Source organism: Artemia sp. Qi Xiang Cuo, chromosome 19 (genome assembly GCF_049724085.1).
Source record: "Artemia sp. Qi Xiang Cuo chromosome 19, ASM4972408v1, whole genome shotgun sequence".
NCBI lineage: Eukaryota > Metazoa > Arthropoda > Branchiopoda > Anostraca > Artemiidae > Artemia > Artemia sp. Qi Xiang Cuo.
Genome location: NC_142812.1, coordinates 41,337,547 through 41,361,911, shown reverse-complemented (window position 1 = coordinate 41,361,911; position 24,365 = coordinate 41,337,547). Strand labels below are relative to the sequence as shown.

The 24,365-nt window shown below is 36.4% G+C and overlaps 1 protein-coding gene across 2 annotated transcripts in view; it reads left to right on the top strand.

Moving 5' to 3' along the window:
• Positions 1-24,365, top strand: part of LOC148940847 (tyrosine-protein kinase hopscotch-like) — a 39,413-nt gene that overhangs the window by 4,011 nt on the left and 11,037 nt on the right. The window contains exons 2-6 of one of the 2 annotated variants that reach the window (XM_089105289.1): positions 3,041-3,160; positions 4,624-4,766; positions 11,519-11,632; positions 15,919-16,037; positions 23,358-23,576. In XM_089105289.1, coding sequence (XP_088961415.1) covers positions 3,041-3,160; positions 4,624-4,766; positions 11,519-11,632; positions 15,919-16,037; positions 23,358-23,576 — 715 coding nt within the window. The remainder of the gene's footprint in view (positions 1-3,040; positions 3,161-4,623; positions 4,767-11,518; positions 11,633-15,918; positions 16,038-23,357; positions 23,577-24,365) is intronic. The other variant, XM_089105290.1, reaches the window with a different exon arrangement.

The window sequence follows — 24,365 nt, the reverse complement described above, 5'->3', positions numbered from 1 at the left end:
TACGTCTCCTTAAGAGAGGCAAAGCTTCTGGTTCTGATGGACTACAACCTGAACATTCAATTTATGGTACCACGAAACTAGCTGAACCTATGGCGTTACTTTTCCAAGCTTCCATTGCGCAGCAATTCATACTGACTGCTATACGCGTAGGCATTGTGACGTGTGTCCCAAAAAAGGATAAAGACCCTCAATGTTGTCCCTTTTATCGTCCGACTACAGTTTGTTTGGTTATTGCAGAACTTTTTATAAATATTCCTCTCTGAAAATTCCAGAATTGGTGTGATAATGGAGATCATCAGGTCGGTTTTCGCGTGTGTGTTTTGGTTGGAAATGCACATGCATTTTTCATTCCCAAGCTATTTTAGGACTATTGAGGAGCGGGTTAAACCCATTCCTTTGTGCCTCTCTGTGACAATGGTGTCAAATTTCTTGACCCTCGTCGAAAATCTTTATAGCAGCCGAATTTTCGTGCGTCGCGGAGTAAAACAGGGTTCAGTGTTAAGTATTCCGATATTTACCAATGCCATACGCTGTTAAACCCGCAGAATACCGCATTTTCCTATCAAGCCATCCATTGACGCGAGTCACCTGTCGTACGCGGATAAAATTCTCCTTCTGTCTGATGATTTCCAATCACAGTAGGCTGTTGTGAAAAGACTCTATGCCGGGCTGTCAGTCGTTTATGCTAAAACTGTTTTTCTTGCTTTTGGGTGTCATCATCCTCCCGATTTAAAAATTAGGGTTGGCCCTGCCACAGCCTCTGCCTCTGTATATCTTGGGAAACTGAGGCTCAAGTTTGGGATCTCTATTCGGGCAACACGGCCACTAATAATCAATATGTTGAGAAAGTCCTATTGACTTTTCGCTAGATTTAAAGGCCAATTTGACAGGAAAATGTTTGGTCGGCTGTATAAAGCTTTTTTTCGCACCACATGTATTGTTTTTTACACCCTTTTGGAAACTTTTCTCCGCCTCTGATAAGTAGCAAATCTGATTGTTATTCTTTAGGTTCTGGAAGCATTTTCTCACTATCCCTATTTGATCTCGTAATATTTACATTTCCCGACGATACTGTGATTTTTCTAGATTTGTCAAATATTGGATGAATTGTCGCGTAGATTTTCTTACCGTTGCAAAAAAGTTGTCAATTTTCTACTGATGTGTATTCTATCAAGTGTCTAGTGTTGTAAAGTCTCATATTTTTTGACCCTTGTAGAATGAGTGTTTAAAAGGCAAGTTGTCAGTATGTGTGCGTAATTTTTGTCAGGGTCCTTTTCGGTTTTCTTTTTATTGTCGTTCACACTCCTCTTAGTGTGTCTTTGTTATGCATAGAGGGTTATTAATAAATTATTGTTATTATTATATCGTATGCCTTTGTGAATACATTGCTAAATAAAAGAAATTACAAATCAGGGGCAAGTTACCCTCTTTGAACAGTTTATACTCATTCTGATGTGAACTTACATGTTCTTGGGTATAATTTAAGCAAATATGCTGATCAAGAATTGATTGATTAATGTATTTGTAGATATTCCACATTAGAAGAACAGAGCATAGCCTGAAAATTCAGAACATTAAATCGAAAATTTGGAACCAGGGAAAAAGTGGTGGAGAAATTATTTCCAAGTATTGAAACATAATATATCCTTTGTATTCAGTTGTCAAGGTGGGCTTCACATGGCAAACATATTTTTATTCAAGCTAGAAAAAATAACGGAAGGCAAATCGGCCATTGGAAGTGCTGAAAAGAAAAGGTTTTAAATAAGTTTTAAGGAAACTGGTTTTCTTATTTGCCATTTTATTTGGTGTTTTATCCATAAAGGGCATAACGAAAATTAGCTTTATTGTTAGCATACTACCTATAGTAGGTATTTAGCCAACTCCGTGCCTCTTATGCCTCCAAGTCTTTATTATGTTTTAAGCTCTTGTCCTGTTTTAAGTCTTTTAGATACATGGATTGGTCTAGTATGCAACCCCTCTTGAGGATGATTCTTGCTTGTGTCAAAAAAAGATAATAATAATAGACTATACCATAGTTATTTGTTTCCTTGATAATAAGGATGGAAAGATCATTGTGATTATTGTTTGATTTTTTTTGTAGTAATAATAACCTATAAACTATCAGTAAAATACAGAAAGGACAAACTAGGATTACTAATGGATAGAATAAGTTTGTATAGGAGGGGTAAGGGTATTTTCCCTTCATCTTTTTTTGTAGCAATTGAATATCTACTAAGATTTAACAATGTTATCATTCTCTAATTTCAGTAGCTTTATCAAGATATGTGGCCTTTTTTTATTAGTTTTTAAGACAGAGACATCTACTTCATTCATCTTTTGAGTTTACATCGACTGTGTTCCCATGATGGCTCTTAGTGACTGTGGTCAGCTCATGAGAGAGCATCAACATTTTTTCACTCTACTGTGTGTTTCCAAGTGGGCGGAGGGGGGGGGGGGAGCAAGGTTCAAAGAAAGCACAAAATTGGCAAGCTGTGTGTAAAATATAGGAAAAATAATATAGCCTATAAATACATGAAAAATTGAGGTAAATTGTAATGTTAAAAAAGGAGGAAACCAGAATAGCGAAATTAAAACATAACTAAATTTTGGCACTAAATTCAATGGAGCTAAATTCTTGTAAAAACTGAGCCAACAACTGATTTTCAGGCTCTCTAATTTCATCTGTTCTCTCGCATGGTCGGTAATCATTACGAGTGATCATTTGTTTTACCCCTGCTTAGACGTAAACCCAGCTCGAGCTAATGTTGAGCAATTTTACGCTGAAAATATGGTCTACCCACAAAGAAAAGACGAACACAAAGAAAAGAATGGCTCCTTAATGTCGCGTTTTCTAGTCTCTATGATATCTTAAAGTACCGTATTAATAAAAGGTCGTTTAGTCAACTATGGACATCTGCAGGTGTTAATAAAGAAGATGGTGCTTTAGTGTTTTATGTTCATCTGTATAAATCTACAAATCAATTTAGTTGTTGTTTTATTTTAAGAGCTTTCTTTTATGCTTCTTTTCTTCATTTTTTAGGGGGAATTTCGCATATTCAAAACTTGATGATGAGCGAGATAATGCACCCGGCTCTTATTTGATCAGAGAAAGCCATAAAACTTACGATCAATATTTTATTGACTATGTTGATCAAGGAAGGTAAGTTCCGGCGCATTTTTTATTCTATGCTTTTTTTATTTTTTCGTTATTGAATGTTTTGAAGGACATGGAAGCCGTTTTTGTTTATATGTCGAGCAAAGACAGAACAAAGAAAATTACCATTCTATTCAAAAGAGAAAAAAGAAGCTACTATCTTATACTTTTGTCTTAAAAAGTGGGCTTTATTTCCATTTCGTTTATTTTTATGACGTCTTTCAAAAGCCAGTCACATCGTTCTTCAAGCGTAGATCAGAAATATAGCCATATTATCCTGCTTCTTTTATCCGTTGTTGTATTTACACACTTCGATGTTATGTCAAATTTTGACTCAGTATTAAGAATGCAAAATTTGATTGATTTTTTTGTATGGAATTTTAAACCAGTAAAAAGAACAAAAAGTGTTTGAGCCACAACACTTTTAGAATTAGACTATTTCTCTCCATTGTAGGGTTTCAGCTCTGTATTACTAAAAGTAAATATTTTTGGATCCATTTGAAGAATGTCATGGGTTTTTAATAGAAGATTGGAATCGTAGCTTCCTCGCCTTGGAATTATTATGAAAGCTTGACAAGTTTTTTTTTTTTTCATTTTGGAGTTGCAGAGGCACCAATATAGCTGAATTTTTTTCTGAACATCCATAGACTAGATGATACGTTATAACTTATAAGTTATAAGTTAACTTATAAGACTCCAATATAGCTGAATTTTTTTCTGAACATCCATAGACAAACTTATACCTTATAACTTATAAGTTATAAGTTAACTTATAAGGCTCCAATATAGCTGAATGTTTTTCTGCACATCCATGGACTAACTTATAACTTATAGAACTTATAAGGCTCCAATATAGCTGAATGTTTTTCTGCACATCCATGGACAAACTTATAAGTCATGTACGACATAGGATATTGCAGCAGTTACTGCAGCTCTATGAAAATAAACGAATTATTTAGAGTAGCTCTAAACCAACTAAATTAGGCTTTGCTGTGGTTTAATGCTGCAAGATCTCACGAAGAAGCAGGTTATAATCCTCAGTGGAAATGGTTGACCATTGAAATTCTGGTCTTACAAAATTCTGACTAAAATTAGATTAAAGATTCAGCTGCTTAACGTATGGATCCTGTTTTTTGCAAGCTGCTGCTCTTTAATTTATGGACTTTCTTGCTGTATCCATCATTTTCGTACTTTATTTGTTTCAAAATTGTCTGATTTCTAAATTTCTATAAGGGAACTATCCTGAAAAATTAGGTTCGTTTAAAAAAGTTGAATTTTTCAGGTTTTTAAAAACACGAAGAATATCACATTTTTAAAAACGATAGAGCAAAAAGTGTTTCTGATTTTTGAATTCAGCTTAATAGAACATGATATCACTTATTTTAGTTCTAAGCCCAAAAACTTTAATTGGTTTCATTTAATTTGATATTTTGTTTCATACTTCTACTCTAATTGCATCTACATTCTAGCTTCCAACCAAAAACGATAGTGGTTTCAAAAAGTGGTGACATTTACAAAAAAGAGGATGACTCAAAAGAATACCAAAGTCTCCAAGAAGTTGCCTTGGCGCTCGGGCTTTCGATTCGAAATCTCTTACCTCCGTCAGAAAACGGTGAGAAAATTTTAAAGCTGTTTGCTAGAGATGGTTTCAAAATAATCTTATTTCAGGTTTATTAAATTAGAAACTAACTTTATATAAATCGCCTGGTGAAAACAAAAATGTTGTAATTGACACCTCTGGTCAAAATTGAGATACGAGCCCTATCAGCGTCATTTTTTTAAGAGCTTTTTAGTGGTGTAGTTTTTTTCTGTTGTACGATACCTCCGAGCTGAGCAAATCAACAATTCAACTTCATCGTAAGTGCATGTTCATCGCTTTTTGTGCAAGCAAAAATTGTCGTAACTGACCGTGAAATTAACCTGGAATATTTTGTCGTAACGCTATAGCCTCTATCACAGACATCCGAGAAGAAGAAGAAGAAATAATTGTTAGAATGTGAATATGAATAATAGAAAGAACATTTCAAGAAAAGGCGGGCATTTTCTCGAGTACTCAGCTGTTTTGACTCTCTGATGTTAGTAATTGACCTTCTATCTTGACATTTTGTAAACTTATGCTATGGAACATAGGGGAATCTTCAGTTCTTTGGTCTACATAAGGATCTAGGAGATGGTCATACAGTATTCAGAGTACACGAGTGAAGAAAGAACAGGTTAAGTTATATACTGGTATATAATGTTTTTAGCATAGCCCATTAAGTTTGAAACTCAATTGGTTTCGGAAACTCAATGCACAACAGAATAAAACATACTATCTGAAAAGTCTTCCATTTCATCTGAAGAAAAGGAACACAAAGGTCGGAACTCGAAGAGACGTTTCTGGGAGATACTATTTAACAGAAAAATACTGGGAGATACTATTTCTTGATATTTCTGAACAACGAATATATTATTCTCAGAGGGATGGAAAGATAACTGCTACAGGCACGCTTCAAGGAAATGTAGTTAAGATACCGTGTAACAAAACAAAGGCAGAAGATACTGCAAAGGCATATCGAATACTTTCCAAAAATAGAGTCTCACTACCGTAGGTCAGAACTGAAGAAAGAATATTTACATGCGACTCTGACTGTTTTCAAAATGCATGAACTCTATCTAAAACACTGTAGTGATGAAAGAAGGACTCCAGTATCTTTGAGAATTTAGAGGAATATTTCAAACCGAAATTGAATTCTGGGCTTCCATAAGCCCAAGAAGGACTTGAGTGACATGTGCGAGGAAAAGCGTGTTGGTGAAAAACATAGTATTGAGCTGCCAGAACCGAAAAAGAAGAGTATTGAATGGTATGGTATTAGTAAAGCTGCGAGAGGAGAGGAGAGGAGAGAAAAAGGATAAGACTAATAGTTCCGCACCAGCTCTATGCTTCGATCTTGAAAATCTATTTACACTTCCTAGTGGTAATGCTAAATAATGAAAAATTAAACTTATAACTTGACGGGTTTATTCTCATATCATTGGGCTCTGGGTAACGCATAGCAGAAGTGTGCTGCGTAGTGTGGCCAGAAACAGTTGTAGGAGTACTTCAAGGACATTTTTGTAAGCATGGGTCGGGATAACAACCGCCTATCCACTGCAGCACAGACAGCATGCCGAGAAGAAGAAGCTGCAACCCATCTCCCCTCATCGAAGAGAGCTGAGAAGAAGGAAAGGCAATCAGTAAAGGTAATACCTTTTTTTCATACCAAGTAACTGAAATTTTAGAAGTTGGGCTATAATAATTTTGGATTAAACTCAATTTAAACGATCGAAGTAGTGTGAAACACTGTGTTCGAGCTCTATGATAAGTCTCGGCTGTTCCTGATAAAACTTGACGAAATATTGTTGTAACAAAGCGGAAAAGGAACCCAAGTGCTGTCCTGCACTTTTGTCTAAACAACATTTGCAGCAGAAATGACGGGCCAAAATGTTGTATCTGTTTTTAGTTTGACCTTTGACCGTTTGAATTTCATCCAACATGGCTTAAATTTTACCAAAAGGTGTCTCTTACTAGCATCTGTAAACTGGTGTTTCATTCGTTTTTCCTATCCACCATACATCCAGATCCAAAGAAGTTGATTTTTTATTGCTTTTTTCTCGAAATTTTAAAGGAAGTGCGGATACGGCATGCTTGCTTTCACAAGGCGAGTAATGTATAACTGCCCACTTGCCATTTGGGGCGTATGGAAGGTCAGAAGCTCACTTTTTGAGGGAGGAAGGAGCCCAAAAACTTAACAGTGATTTTTTGGGCTAGATTCTCCAACTTCTTTTGATAGATCCTTTCGATCAATATCGTTTTTTTGGCGGTCATGAAGTCTATAAATTTCAGCACAATTTTAATTCTCAAAGAACTTCCAGCAAGCCTAGTCTTCATGAGCTTTTTTTTGGAGGGGGATTTATGCGAAGGGGAATATGCCTAGCGCCTGACTTAGTAACTTTAGACGTTTTTGAGGTACTACTGGTAAGCCCTTTTGACGCATTGGATACGAATAATGCCTTTTGACTTAAATCAACATTCACTGACAGTTTTGCTTAATACCCTTAGACGTTCCTTAGATTGTCCAAGCCCAACTTTCCTTTAAAAAATCATATACCCTGTGTAGGCCTGTTGGGGCTATATCATCCCCAAAAGCATATTCAGATGACGTTTCAACTATTTTGAACCTAATGGCTGTTTCATTCTGATAATATGTCATTGGAGGTTACAGGGAATGGGGGAGGGGCTATAGGAAAAAGAAAGGGGTGACTGGTTGCCCTCCAGCTACTTTTAACTCTTTAGGAGGACACTAGACCTCAATTTACAATCTAATGAGTGTTTCAGAAGTTTTAGAAGAATGATAATAACGAATTATACAGAAAAGACTTGTGGCTCTTTACAACAGGGAACGTTTGAGCGTCGCCTCTCATAGTAATTTCTATTTGTTTTAAGTTTGAATTATTATTCAAATTTATTTTTGTTCGTCGTAAGTTTAAAAATGGCTCTACTTTTCTTGGGAAAACGTCCTTTTTTCGACTTTTTTTTAATAGTAATGCAAAGTTTCTGTCATAAACATCTAAGACTTGGAACAGTAAATATAGAAATGTGGGAACGGAGGGTATCGATCCCTACTCGTCTGTACTAAACTGTAGTTGAACTCTGTACTAAACTACTAAACTGTAGTTAATATATTTAACTTATAAAGGTGCATTTGATGAAAATAAAAGTGAAACATGGTAAATTAAGAAATTAACACGTGCCAGTTGTTTGAACCATTATAAAAAATATGTTTATGTTGCATAAATTGAAAAGCAGTATAATCTTTTGTTATCTATTATTTAACAAAGTAATTAAAGAAAAAAAAATCACCGAGGAAAAGGTGGAAAAGAAGATTGTATTGCATCAATGACGTCATGCCGATTATACAAGACGATTGATGAATCAGAAGAGCTAAAGCAAAAGGCGTGGAAAAAATTCCTATGTAACGATGATTAAAAATAAAGCACAACGTTATATGTTTTTAGAAAACTTGCGATAACAAGCATTACAACCAATGACAAATCAAAACGAAGGTATATGAATTTCCTCCCAAATTTAGCTTAGTATCACATGGTCCCGTATTCGTCCACAAACCTAACTTAAGTACAGTTCACACAAAAACTTGAGGTATTTTATATAATATTGCTTAAGTGTCCACCTGCCATTTGGGGGTGTCAGGAAGGTCAGTGGGCCTCTTCTGGGGGAAGGGGTTTGCCCAAACCCTTAAAAGTGATTGTTTTTTGTAGATTTTTAGCTTTTTATGAGAGGTCCTTCTGATCAATATGGAGAGGGGATTCAGTTTTTTGTATCCTCTCGATTGAAATAAAATATTTGGGCTAGTTTCGTATTTATTTTTGCAGAAACATTTTAGTGTGAAGTGAAAATTAATATGTCAATGATATTAATAAGTGGCAAGGGAAATTCTTCAGGCTAAGCACGGAACACATTAAAAATCAAAATTCACTGTAAATTAATTTTTATATAATTTATTTATATTGACAAAATGCCAATTTAATAATTTTTCGTTATGTGGTTTGTTGCAATGGTCTGATAGATTTTTATCGTAAATATTTTTTATCCTTCAATTTCTTAACCTTTTTTATGTGAACCCCCATTCCATCTTCCGAAATGGCTGGTGGACAGTTATGCGAGACTGTATAACCAATGGTCATACTGTATATACGTTCAATATAATAGCCCAAAATTTTATATGGATTGAGTATGGCCTACTTTTGTAGATGAATGCGGTACCATGTCGTTCTATGAACACTGAAATAGGGAGTTAGTTCATATACCATTCGATAGTTTTAAGATGACGACCGATTTCTAGCTTTTTTTTCTGTGGATGAAAACTTTTTATCAATTAGGGTCGACAAGCAATCTCAAAAATTTGCTCAACATTTTACGTCAAACTTTTGTGCTTTTCAACGTAAGAACTTGAAACTTCTGCAAGGTTCTTGGAAGTGCTGAAAACAACTTTGTAATTTTTTACCAAGACTGAATTCCGTTTTAGGGGGGAGGGGTTATGGAGAAGGGATCTAACTAGACAAACAATGTTTTTTCTGATGTAAGTAAAGAGCGAAGTTGAAACTTAAAACGGAAACAAATTACTTCTTAGATGTTAATGTATTTTTTTTTTATGAAAAATGTTTCAAACAAATTGACTAGTAACATTTTCCTAAAAGTAGAACTTTCAAAAACTAGCCGTTCACTGAAAAAACAGAACCAACATAGTAGAAAAGGATTCGAAGAAGAAAAGTCCTAAATTCGCTTGCAGAAAATAAAAGACTAATTTATTAAGTTCTCAATGGTTTTTTTGACAGATCGCTGAAGATTGTCCTTTTCGACCAACTGTCTATGGCTAAATGGAAAGTAGCTTGTCCGCGGTTGGTATGGGAAGATGTCATAAAGAAAGATTGAAGGGAATGGGAACTTCCTGGGAGGGTGTAAAAAGGGAGGCTTTGAATAGATTAGAATGGAGGAGGAGCGTGCGTAGCTGTTTTGGCCTCAGGTGGTTCTGTGCTGCGGTGAGTTGCTAGTAGTAGTAGTAGTAGTAGTAGTAGTCAATGGTTTTTTGGCGGCCATGAAGTCAATAAATTTTGGTTCAATTTTAATTCTCTAAGGACTTCAAGCAAGCCTAGTCTTCATGAACTGAATTTTCCGGGGATTTTCATGGGGTGGGATTTTTCGCGAGGGGGAATATGCTTAATGCTCAACTTAGTAACTTTGGCCGTTTTTTAAATATGGCTGGTAGTCCCTTTTGATGACCTGGATTCGAATAATGCTTCTTTATTTAAATAAACATTCTCCGACAGTTCTTGTTTAATACCCTTAGACGTTCCTTCGATTGCCTAAAGCCCCACTTTCCTTTTAAAAAAACATTTACTTATACAAATTGCAGTGTCACAATAATCGCCCTTACCACAGGTCTTGTTGGGATTATGCCATCCTTAAAAGCTTGTTCAGATGACCTTTCGACTATTTGATAAAATATCATTGGAGGCTACAGGGAAGTTGTTGGGGATGTAGGAAGGAGAAAGGAATGACTGGTTGCCCTCTGATTACTTTTAACTCTTTCGGAGGACATTAGATCTGTAAATTTACAGTCTAGTGAGCCTTTCAGAAGAATAACGATAGTAACTAATACAGAGAAGGGCCATGACTCTTTACAACAGGCAACGTTAGAGCGTCACCTTTCATAGTAATTTATGTTTGTTTCAAGTTTGAATTGTAAGTTTTAAGATGGCTCTACTTTTCTTGGGTAAACTTCTTTTTTTGACTTCCTTTAAGTTAATTTGTTTTAACACTTAGTATTATTTTTTTTAGTTTTAGAACTAATGTTCTAGTAAAATGCAAAATATCTGTCACAAACATTTGAGACTTGGAACAGTAAATATAAAAAAGTGAGATCGGAGGGTATAGAACCCTACATCTCTCATACACAAAGCGAGAGCGTTTGTCCCAGAGCTGTACTCCCTTGATTTGTCCTAGATTTAAAAGGACAACAGGAGCTTGGAAATCAGCTGCAGCAACCCACACAGGTCCGGAATTTGACTCTAGATTACGTGAAAGCGTATCCATACTACCCACAAGCAACCCACACAGGTCCGGAATTTGACTCTAGATTACGTGACAGCGTAACCATACTACCCAAAACCCAGTACTACCTACCTTGTGGTTAGGCCTTGAATTTCGGTTAGGCCCAAAATCATTTTGGGCCCCATAACTTCCCATGAAAAGTCCTACAGTTGCAGTTTTGGCCTCTTTTGTGCCCGGGACAAAATCTTGGTTAGCCCCTTCTCCCTATCTCCCAAAAATTTGCTGGACAAATTTAACAACATTTTCATTTAGTAACAAAATGTTTCATTTAGTGACAAAATTTGAATACAAAGTATCACAAAAAAAAACATTAAAATTAATTAAATTCGGTCCAATCACTTTTGCTTTCTAGAAAATGGTGATGAAGATATGGGAAAAATAAAAATTTCGGATTCAATCTGCTTGTACTTACTCCCAACTGTACCTTCTACATTGTTTTAATAAAAATAAAATTTTAGAAATTACGAAATGATTATAACCATTGGAACAACGGAGAACAGAGAAAAATAACCGAGGAAAAAACCCAAACGAGGGGATTTTCAGCCAGTGAATAAAACGGAAGTGTAAAGCAAGTATTTCGGTAGGCATCTCCACCAAGGTGTCAAGTACAAAATAAAAGAAAAAAAACTTTTTGAAGATACACGAAATAGAAAGAGCAAAACGTCTCAAAGTTTGATTGCTTTTTTTCTACTTCTGTTGGTGCATTTTTTCAGATCGGCCACCGTTGCTGCTTCTGTGCTGCTCTGATAAGACACTTCTTGAACCAAAGAAAAAAAGAGATGACAAACTGGTTTGTATTCCTGAATCTGAACTTCATGTTTTTCGAGGTAATAACGTTTTCAGCTGTTTAGACTTAATTATATTGTTAATCCTTCTGCGATAATTTGCCATCAATGGAACTTAAAATCAGAGCCTCCTGTCTAGATCGCCTGCTTAGTATGCAGCATGGCAGAACGGCAGTTACTTGTGGTAGAGTGGCTGCTTAGTTTGCAATGCGGCACAGTGCATAGTCAGTGGCGAGATATATTTTTTATTTCAGCCGTTAAAAAATAGTTCAGGAAACTGGTAATGGAACGCCGTTGTTTTTCTATTTATTTATTTATTTTGTATAGGTCATGCAATCAGTCATTCTACATTTCTCTGAGAAAGGAGATAAAAGTACATGCACAAATTGCTGCGGGATAAGTCTAATAGATATTGCAGGTCAAAATGTTCCTGATCATACTCTTGAGCTTCAAAAGAGCAAGGGAGGAAAGAAATTCAGGAAACCAAGCTGGTTTTTGTAATGTAGAGGCTGTAATGGTAATCTCTTTGGTCTTCGCCTCATTATCCAGTCGTTTGAAAGATACAATCTTCCTCATGATATTGATGCCCCTCTAATTAGTTGCCGCCTTCGATTCTGTCGCTCGTTAGAAACTTTGGAAAATCCTAGAAAATGACGGAATGACGCCGATCTTTATTTAACTGTTGAAGGCATTCTACGTCCTCTTAGTGAGCCGAGTTCGATTCTATGGCGAAGAAACTGACGAATTCATAATAGGATTCGGAGCAAAACGAGGATGTGTCCTCTCTCCGAATCTGTTAATGAGTCGATTGGGTCCCTGAAAATGCACTGTCTTATCCAGGAGTTCAGATTGGACAGAATCTTTCACAAACTGACCTTAATAATGTTATTGATGTTGACCTCCTCTCAGACCCCGATGAAGCCCAAAACATGCTTGTTGACGTTGTGGCCTCTATAGACACAGGACCATTCTCACCAACCGTCAATCCAGTTCAGCTGTCAAAAATTAACTGTTTCACTTACCTAAGTTCTCAGCTTTGTACGAACGGATCTTCCGACACTGATATCAAACAGAGAATAGAGAAAATAAGTAACGGTGTTATTTCTTATATATAGGATATATAGGCTTTTCTACATCTTATGAAATATACAGTCCAGATGTAGCGCTCTTATATCCATGATAAAGTTAGTAAAAGTGGAGTAGGTCTATAAGACGTCTCTAAGACCTATAATTCGTATCTGTGTTCGATAGCCCTAACTTATAAAACTATATAATATAATAATAAGTTTTACATAATATATAGTCATGTAATAACAAAATGAATTTTGCCTTTTTTCTGTATTCTAATGCCCAAACTCTGAATTTTTGATAAGAGAACCTAGACAGAGTTTCCAATACTTTAGTAATTGTTGGGACTGAGGTTTTGGAAAAAAATGGTGAACTTATAAATATCCCAGATTACAAGAATTTTGAAAAACTGAAACCTTTTGATCCTTCTAGGGAAAGAGAGGAAAGGTTTGGGTGTTTATGTTCACCAGAGACTCCTTTCTAAGTTAATAAGTGTTTCAGCTATAAGTAATTATCATTAAATAATGTGGACCAAGCTCAAACTATGAAAACTACCTAACGGGATGACTGGTATGCTTTTTTGTATTTTGTATTTTGCCTCGGTCAAAGTCTTAAAATGAAAAATCTTTTTTTAGGAAAATTTGAGTTGATTGTTGATTTTATTTCGGGAAAGTTCCTCGATCATAGTTTTTGTTATAATAAGGACGCAAATGAGTTAAGAATTCACCATGACATTAAAATTTTTACAAACGCTAGTAATACACAAATTGATGTGATTATTAAAGATTTATCTGAATTTTGTCAAGAGCTTACACCTCGTACTTTCCTTGAGGCGGGGGGGGGGGTCACTTCGCTCGGGATTTGTAAGAAAAAGAAAAATCAAACATCGACTGCATAACCACAACTATACCCATAGACAAATTAAAATTAATTGACTTTTCAACTCCTGGATCCCAGCTCACGTCAGAACCCCGGTATGATGTAGTCGCCGCCCAAGGGGTGTCAAATAAAACAAAATTATTTCAAAATGAACGACAGAAGAAATTCACTGGTGAAGAAAAGAACAATTATTTCAAATAATTTGCCTTATATTAATAAAACAATTAAAGATACGGCTGCACACAAAAAAGAGACTTTTTAAGAAAGGTAAAGCAGAAAGGTGCAAAAGCAAAAAATTAAATGCTAAGGATGCTGTATATATGGTTTCTTTATCCAATATCATCCAATATATAGAATATCTACATCCAATAAAGTAAAATTTGGATGGAGACACGAATAATGGCTCAAGAATACTATAAAAATAAGATAAATCACCCGTAAAAAGCCGAATATAAGAAGTGGTAAAAGATTCTGAAACGAATTATGTCAATAGAAGTGGAGGGGGTTGATTTCAAATTCGAAGAGTCAATAGCTGTTACCCTCTATTTAATGTCTTGTATGTATTGTCAAAACCTTGCCAACCCTATCGACGGATAAAGCCCTCAAAATTTTAGGCAGCTTCCATGACTTAAAAAAAAAAAAAAAAAAAAAAAAAAAAAAAAAAAAAAAAAAAACAAGCCCTTTAGATATAGATTAACTCCTCTAATGGCTTAACTCATTTGCTGTAGGAACTATTCAAGCCGCTTGATGATATGTAAGATAGTAGTGCTTGGACTGGTGAATACCCAACCCTATGGAAAGTCGAGTTTGTTACTCCAATGCCAAAAAAGGAGCTAGAAATGAATCATCATATAACAGTGACCCCGATATCCTAAGTTTTATCAAATTGTTGCAACGTTTTCTCACTGAACGGCTAAAAGCTTCTTATCGTTTAACAGTAGCAAAATAAAAACGAGAGAGATTTTTAGCCATTTGGAAAAAGCGAAGCGAAAAGACAAAACAGACATTTCGGCAAGGACCTCCACCGAGCCGTCCTCAGTGCTCAACACAGAAAACGAAAAAAAAAATTAAAAAAGCAAGAAACAAGGGTGATTTTTAGCCAGTTGAAAAAAAAAGCCAGTTAAAGCCCAACCCTATGAAAAGCCGAGCATGTAACTCCAATGCCAAAAAAGGAGGTGGAAATGGATCATCGTATAGCAGTGATCAACGATTTGTCACTGAATGGCTACAAGCTAGAATTTTCCGTCCTAACGTTTAACAAAACGAAAAAACGTACAAACAATTGAAAAAAGTGAACAAAAGAAAAAAAATTGATGGCAATTTGAAAAAACATAAAATAATTAAGAAACCCAGAAACGAGGGTGATTTTTAGCCAGTTGAAAAAAGTGAAGCGAAAAGAAAAGACAAGACTGACATTTTGACAAGGACCTCCGCCAAGCTGTCCTCATTTGCTCTGAACAGGAAAAAAAAAAAAAATGGAGGATGATACCTAATTTAGAAACCATGCCCGCACCTCTGCATAGCACTCACTGGTGGATATTCTTGATGAGGTTTTAAAACACAGTATAAACATATTAACAGTAGCGAAAAGTTTCTTCAGAAATGGAACAGATCAAAGCACACGGAAAGAGAAAATCCTTTTGCGTCATAGCAATAGTTTCAGTTAGTAAACAGTATAAATGTATTAATATTTGTTATTACGCGTGCGCGAAGGCGGAGTCATGAAGAGAGGTGTAAACTGATATGTCCCAAAACTCTTTAAATGGAGAGTATAGGACTATTCCTCACTGTTAATATATTTATACTGTAATTTTAATTAGACTAAATATACCGAGAACATGGTTAAACCTTATTGGGATTGACCTGCATAAAGCATCTGAATTGGTTAAACAAAGTATACTACTAAGATGTTCGTTTTCTTTTTTTTGTCCTATTTTTTTGCTTGAAGTTCGTGGACTTGAACGTTCCTTGACTTTTTAATTAGATACCGAGGATTAATATTTTGGGTTTCATTCTTATGAACTTAGCGTTTCGAATAGATTTTATCTGAACAATTTTGAAAAAAACAGTTAATCTGTTTCCTTGATATTTTTTTTTTTTCCTTGACAGTCTCAGAAATGAGTAATATCAGAAAGTTTGAAAAGGAGAAAGCTTGAAAAGCTACAATTTTAGACTGCATTCGTTCATTATTTTCTAGTTACTCCTTTCAACTTATTTCGTGGGCCATAATCTCTCTCCCTCCTCTTACCTAAGTACCTAACATGTGTTCAGGTATGCCTGCTTTCTGGCTCTGGGTTGTAATCAGTCGGAAATGTTTTCATAAGAATTTCTTACTCGTCATTTTCAGTCACTTTATTTATAATATTCATGTCAAATTATAGGAAAGGAATGGGAGATGCGAGGCCGATTTACCGTAGTGCGACGTGGTTTTTGGCAAAATGGCAAAGAAGAAACGAGCATTGCTATTAAAAACTTGCAGTCTGATATAATGGATTCAAAGGTGGATTTTTATTCAGTTTATTTACATATCTCCTAGAAAGCAGAACACTCTGTTAATTACTGTTTTAGGACGAAGTTTGATTCAATCAAGAAAACCGATAAGGTCGCTCTCTCACTTTGTCTTTCTATATATCTGTCTGCCTCTCTCTCTCCCTCCTTCTTTCTCTCTCTTGCCAAAATTTGCCATTTTGACGAACAAATCTGACATGTTTGAACGTAGTCACTTTGTCTTTGGGCACTGAGTTAGAACTTGATTAATTATTTCTTGTAATCAACTATGTCAGTATTCAATATACTTAATATGTTTATAGTGAATTTATGATTTAGACTGCATGATATAATTAACATAATTGGTAATGTATATATATATATTGACAAAATGCAATCATACAGTTTATTAACTCTGTAGAAGTTAATAAGATAGTTCATTGACCTTGCTTTGGCGGTGTCTTAGTATCACAGCTCGATTTTTTAACTATAAGAAGAAATTTGTAATGAAAGGATTTAGGCTTGACATAGTAGACTTAGGTTTGACATAGTGGATTCAGGCTTGACATAATAGATTTGGATTTGAGATAATAGATTTAGAATTGACTAAAGATTTGGGCTAGACATAGTAAGTAAGTAAATTTTTTACCCGAAAATTCACATAGAATTAAAACGGAGCATAATAAAGGAAACAGAAAAAAAAGTCACACTAGGGAACATCACCAAACATATTTGATGTACATTTGCAAAACTACTAGCACAGGATGGCTAGTAACGGGTTCGCTCTTCCCTTAGCGGTTTTCAAAAAATTCTCGGCGACACGGTTAATACAGACTGTTGGATTGGATGCACCATAATTACGCATGATATAAAAGTTACTCGTCTATGGTGGAAGTCTCAGAAGGAACTTCGCGAATCGATAAAACAGAACTCTTACTTTTTCAAAACTGTGCGGACGACAGGTATTTCCAAAAAGGTGCTATATACAGTACATGTGTATATAGCACCTAAATCATAGTAGATTAAACTTGTCATAGTAGGCTTATAAGTCTACTTCTCAGTAGGGGCCTCCCCCAGGCTGCTCACGGCTCCCCAAGTGGCGATGGGGGAAGAACACCCTATATATATATATGTAGGGTCCCACCATATGAGGCTCAGACCAAGAAAAGAACTTGTCCCTGGGAATCCATAATAGGAACTGGGGCACCCTCGCCTGGGGGCCGTAAATACAGGTGGAGGAGGAAGAAAGCCTCTCAAGTGTACACTCAGCAAAGCCCGCCGGTGTGTGCACACGTCCCATGAGTTACAAACCCCCTCCCAGGGGTTAAATTGCATGGTGACGCAGAACACCATTGTGGGAGGATCCTCTATAGGAGGACAACTGCGGTAGGGCGTAAGATCCAGGTCTATGGACAACGGCCTCTGCAAAGGGCTGCATCGACCCTTTTGGGGTACCTGAAAGACCGGGGACCTTGCGGTCAACTGTATTCCGACTTGAGGAGTGGCATCCCTCGTGGAAATTATAGCCTAGTAAACAACACAGTATTCGCATGGGATTCTAATTAATGGATAAATCTTCTGGACTTCATCTGTTTTGGTGGGCACTTTTGGGCTGAAAAACTTCTTCCTAGCTAATTTATCTACTATGCGTTGCCTCCTTGTAATAGCATAATATTTGTAGGCATGAATGCAAAATGAGTTGGAGATAATAGGCTTGAGATTGTCTGTGCAGGATTTCGTTTCTTGTTGATAGAAGAGCATCGCCAAGTGCTGAAAACCATGTTGAGATCCAGATGTACCCAGGATTTCACAAAGCCTTCATTCGTACTGGAGGTCCCAAGGACTTCTTGCTGGCCGGTTCTAAGCCGGTGTATACTTGAGAAAATGTGTTGGTCCCCGTCCTGCGCTGGTATCCGGGACCATTGCTTTCCCTGAGGCAAAAACAATTTCAATGAGTCAAAAATACGAAAATTGCAACTTGGAATATTACGACGATCAAAAATAACTATCGTATCGGAATTTCGACTGACGAATTCAGACGATTTGAACTGGACTTATTAGGAGTTTCAGAAACTCATATTCCAGGGGTAGGAAGCATGGAATTAGGTAATATAGAATTTGTTTACTCAGGCTGTAAGGGTGGGGTACATAGAAAGGGAGTAGGGTTCATGATGAACAAGAAAGCTGCTAAGTCTTGTTTTCGCTGAGAATGTATTAATAATAGAATACTAGTCGCTCATTTTATGACCTAAAAGTGCAGGGTGTCAGTTATAGTAGTATGTGGCCCGGTCGAACCGACTGACGGAGATACTAGTGACTCAGATGAATTTTACTTGTAGCTACCAGAGTAAATAGACAGGGTTCCAGGTAGAAATAAGGTATTTCTATTAGGAGTTTTTTATGCCCAGGTCGGTAGAAATAGGGATAGATGGTATCCTAGACTAGGTGAATTTGGTGCAGGAAAAGAAAACAGTAATGGCTTCAGGCTGTTGCAATTTTGTAGGCTATAACAATCTAGTTATAACCAGTACAGTGTTTGATAATAAAATGGCCCACAAGTTAACATGGTATTCACGTGATGCTAAGAAACCAAACCTTATTGATTATGTTATTGTAAACCGACGACTGGCAGGATCAATACAAGATATTAGGGTATATAGGATTGCTTTTATTGATGTTAAAAGTACATATCACCATCTAGTAGTGTTTAGGGTTAATTCAAAGCTTAAATTTCGGAAAGGTAACTACCTCCCGGGAAGTTGTGATGTTGGTAGAACCCAGGATGAGAATTTGAAAGGAACTTTCCAGGAACAGTTGAAAACTAAACCGGAGAGCTTAGAATTTGACAATGCAGAAGAAGGATGGAATAATTTTAGGAGAATAATTTTTGAAGTTGCTGATTATGTCTTAAGGAAGAAACTTAGGAACGCAGCTGGAAATATTAGCGGAAAAGCTTTATGTTTAATTGAGAGGAGAAGGGGCTTGGACAAGAATTATCAGAGTGACAGGTCATATGAAAACAAGAGGAATGTAAAGAAAATGGGGAAAGCATTAAAATACGAACTAAGGAGGTGTGAAGTGGAGCCCATGGATAAAATTGTTGAGGATGTAGAAGATGCAGCTAGACGGCGTAATAGTAAAATATTGTACTGGCGTGTTAATAAACTGAGAAGGAATAGTCAGTACGCAATTGTCCCAGTTAAAGATAGGAACGGGGTCAAAATTGGTGATAAGGAAAGAGTTAAAGACAGGTGGACAGAATCTTTTGAGAATGTTCAAAACCGAAAAACTTACAGGAAAAGATATAGAGGAACATAAAAAATTTTGTGATACCTTGGAAGTGAAGGAAATTTTGTTTTGTGAGGAAGAATTAGCGACAGAGCTAAAAGGATTAAAAAATAATAAGGCCCCGGTGCTGTTAGTTTGGTGAATGAGTTTCCTAAATATGGTGGCTCTGATGTTAGAAATAAGTTACCGAAGATTATGGTATGGTTTTTGAAAAAGGGGAAGTACATAGCGATTTTAGGAAACCCTAATTAAACCACTGTATAAGATGGGTGATAAAAGTGAATATGGTAATAATCAAGGCATTAGCTTAGTCTCTGTAGGTAGCAAATTACTCAATAATATGATACTTTTTAGAAAGAGATGCTGTAGACAAAATTATAAGAGAGGAACAGTGCGGTTTTAGGAAGAGTAGAAGATGTATTGACCAAATTTTCAAAAAAAATTTAATAATTGAGAAGTGCCTGAGTTATTAAGCACTTTTAGTCCTCAGTTTTATAGACTGTGAGTAAGCGTTCAATTCTGTTGATAGAAGAGCTTTAGCAAAATCAGGAGTTAAGCAGGGTTGTGTTCTATTTCCCTTGTTATGGATCATTTTTGATGGACATTTTTGATGAGGCAATGGGAGAATACTGAATCAAATGGGGAGGAAAAGCATTCCTGGGCTTAGATTATGCTGATAATTTAAGCATCCGCGATGAAAGTGTGAACAAAATGGAATGAAATTTTAGAGGCTTTGCGAGTTCAGGGTGCTAGAATAGGTTTGAAAGTTAATATTAAGAAGACGGAGTCGCTAAGGCTAGGAATAAATTAAGATGAAGGTAAGCTTCACCTACCTTTGTAGTATTATAAGTAAAGATGGTGGGAGTATTGACGATGTTAAAAGTAGAATAGCCAAGGGTAAGGGTGTTTTTCACAGTTAAGAAAAGTTTGGAAGAATAGGAAGATAAGTCTGCAAGCCAAGATTAGGATATTGGAAGCTACAGTTATTACAGTGGTGAAATATGGTTCTGAAGCATGGGTGCTCAGAAAAACAGATTAAGATGTGCTAGATGTTTTTCAGAGAAATTGTCTACGGTTTTTTTGGGTACCCGGCTGACTGACTGTATTTCAATCATTAGGCTGTTCGAAAAATATGGTACAATCCTGCTTTCTAGGGCTATAATTAGAGAAATGTTGAGATGGCTAGGGCACGCTCTGCGTATGAAGGATGATAGATTGCCGACGATTATACTTTTCGGCCAGCTCTATAGGGCTAAACGGAAAGCGTGTCATCCGCGGTTGGGGTGGGAGGATGTCTTAAAGAAATATTTAAGGGAAACAGGAACCTCCTGGGAGGGTGTAAAGAGGGAGGTTTTGAATAGATTAGGATGGAGGAGGAGCTTGTGTGTAGCAATGTCTGCATCAGGCGGCTTGGTGCTGCGGTGAGTTGTTAGTAGTAGTAGTAGTTTAAGCTAATTTTGCCTGAATAATCTTTATAGTAGTCAATGCATAATCTTTGCATTGACTTACTATAAAGATTATTATAATAAGTCAATGCAATCCAAATTAATGTTAAGAAGACTAAGTCACTAAGGCAAGGAATAGGTGAAGATGAAAAGGTGACGTTGGGTAATGACAAGATTGATCAGGTGGGCAGCTTCACTTACCTTGGTAGTATTATTAGAAGAGATGGTGGGAGCAGTGAAGATGTTAAAAGTAGAATAGCCAAGGCCTAGGGTGTTTTTTCAGTTAGAAAAAGTTTGGAAGGATAAGAAAATAAGTCTGCAAACCAAGATTAGAATATTAGAAGCTACAGTGATGACATTGGTCAGATATGGTTCTGAAGCATAGGCGCTCAGAAAAACTGATGAAGATTTGCTAGATGTTTTCCAGAGAAATTGTTTAAGGATTGATCTGGGTACCCGGCTGACTGACCGTATTTCAAACAATAGGCTATAGGAAAAATGCGGTTCAATACCGCTCTCTAGGGCTATAATGAAAGGAAGGTTGAGGTGGCTAGGGCACGTTGTGCGGATGAAGGATGACAGATTGCCGAAGATTGTTCTTATCGGCCAACCGTCTAGGGCTAAACAGAAAGCAGGTCGTCCTCGTCTGGGGTGGGAGGACGTCATAAAGAAAGGTTTAAATGGAATGGGAACTTCGTGGCCGGATGTAAAAAGGGAGGCTTTGAATAGATTGGGATGGAGGAGGAGCGTGCGTAGCTGTGTTGGCCTCAGGTGGCTTGGTGCTGCGGTGAGTTGTTAGTAGTAATAGTAGTAGTATGCACTCTCTTCCTTTGTCTCTACATTGGAACGAATCTAAGAAAAGAAATCCCGATTTTTGCATGCCCACGCTTTTATTATTGTTTTCTTTGCTATCGAATAGATAGGTAATTTATTCAGCCGCTAGGCCAGTAAAATTACAATGGTTATATAACACAACAGCCAGTTTACACTTAAATAAATGGTATAACTACTAACTACAAACAAAAACCACAAACCTATTATTTATATCTTTTTAAACCCTCTTTTATAAATCCAGTCACTGCTATTATCATCTCCCGGGATGAAGATTTAAGGATCCCACGAAAAAACACTTCCCCATCACCTAAATACTTCAATCTCAAATCGGAAAGCCCCTGGCACACCGTCAAAAAATGGAGCAAATTTTCTTCCTCCATACCATATAAAGAACAAGTATAACATGATCTTGGGCCCTGAGCATTTCTTTCAAATACTTTTAATCTACTTTTTAAGGGCAAACCATTCGCTTAGACCTGGAACCACAGACGCAAGTTTTCCGGTGGCAAATTCAGCTTAAAATAATATTCTAGGCCAAAAGACTCTTTTATCTTAGAATACTGGCGCAAGGTTTCAGATTTTCGAATCTGTTCATGCCAGAGTTGGATTTCTTGATCCTCCTTAACATGTTTTAGCTTCCGATAAATTTCCTCTGGATCGCCTGTTGAACCAAGAACTTCATTCCAAGCGTATGAAAGTCCGGCTTTATCAAGGAGGGCTTCAACATGGAACGGCCACGATCTTTTCCTACCTTGCTGCAATAATTCAAAATATGCGGCTTTCATAAGCCTCTTATCTGGTAGTTGGATAATTTTCCGCCAAAAGTTTACAACTTGTAGTAACCTTTCTTTAAGCAGCGGAAACAAACCTAGATCTCTCTTTAGTGCCTGTGTATGAGTTGTAGCATGTACCCTAACCAATTTTTTATATTATTGTAATTGAGCCGTTTCAAATTGCGGGATCACCTCATTCCCCCAAAGCGCAACACCATAATGAATAGTAGGGCGAGTTTTTGATTGAAATAAATACTCATGCATTTTAATATTTTTAATCTTATTTAAAGCTGAAATTCTTAAAACTGCCGAACAAACGCTTTGACTCTATCCACCATTTCTTTCACATGATCATTCAAATTTCCTTTATTATTTAATACAAACCCTAAATGCTCAAAAGTTTTACTTTTTTTTTCACCTCAATAACCTTAAACAAAATTTATAATTGCTTTTATTTATTCAGAGAAGTTCATTTGTGTAGATAATGAATATCCTGGGGGTGGGATCGGATTGACTAATTTCTGGGGACTTGAACCCTACAAGTGTGATTCTAAGTTGCTTGTAAGGGTGGAAAATGTAGGAAAAATGGTAGTTTTAGACCCAAAATTCTAATTTTGTATGCTTGAATTGTTCATTATAGAATTTTTTATAATTTAAAATATTGCTCAGAAGTTCATTAGTGCTCAAAAGCAAGAATCTAGAGATGGGCTCTAAAGAATTTATTCTTTGGGGTTTAACACCTGAAGGGGCAATCCGAAATTTTTCGGGGAAGTGTAAAATCTAAGGGGAAGGACCAGATAGATTTTCAGAGTACCAAATCTGAAAACTGACTTCTATAGCCGTAGGATGTTATATTGGGCTAGGTAATAAAATCTGGAGCCATATTAAGATGCAGAGATACGTAATAAGTGTCCGTATCTGTTATTATTAATTTTTTCTCTTCGCGTTGGCTTTCCAAGACAAAGATTTAACCAGTCATTTTGTGAATTACAGCCATTTATGCAATCCCTCCGGTTGTCTCTACATTGGAGAAGTGATTCTATAGCCACCTTTTATGGTATTGTACTACCTGCCTCCCTAGTGCCATCTCTAGTCATGGAATATTTTCCTCTGGGAACCTTAGATGTTTTTTTACAGAAAGAAAAGGATTCCATTGCCCCTGTTGATCTCGTTGAGGCTTCATCTTATTTAGCAAATGCTGTGTATTATTTGGTAAGAATTTTTTGTCATTTGGATTTCCGTCTAAAATGTCAAAGGAAAAACTGCCGTAGAATAGAAATTGTCATAGAAATGACTTTGGACAGAAACTCTCATAGAGTAAAAGTTAGTAAATTGAATCTTGTATAATTTTTACTGTGAGTAATTTGACTATCTATATTTTCGACGGGTATGTTCTATTCGAAATAGCTAGATTAAATATATATAAATGGTGCTTTGGAATATGAGTTTGGGAACTGGAATAAATTATTGGTATCCGTATTTTAGGGTCATTCATTTAAAGATTCGCTTTTCAAAAAAGAAGTTTTCAAAAAAAGTAAAGAGTCATGTTATGTACCAATTAATGGCTTACGTGACCTTTCCAATGGGCTGAACTCAAATGTATCAATTAAGGGCTTACGAGACCTGTTGCATGGGCTGACGTCACAGAAGAGTGCACACCGAGTGAAGAAGGAATATTATAGTTAGTTGAATTCTGACTACGGATTAAAGCGGTTCATAATACCTTTTTGACTGACTTTATAATATCTGGTGACCAGCAGAGGGATCCGTTCCCAGGGTGAGATCTTTCTTTCCGGGCTCTGTTTCCGAAGAAAGACTACTTAAATCTCTGCTTCCGGGTTGAGTTCCGAGCAGAAAATTCACTCATTTGTTTCTATTTCCGAATAGGAATCTCCTACTTGTTTTCGTTTCCATTTTTTTTTTCTGATCTCTGTTTACGGGTACAGTTCAGACTAGAATTTCACTTTTGTTTTCGCTCTAATTTTTGTTTACGGGTTTACT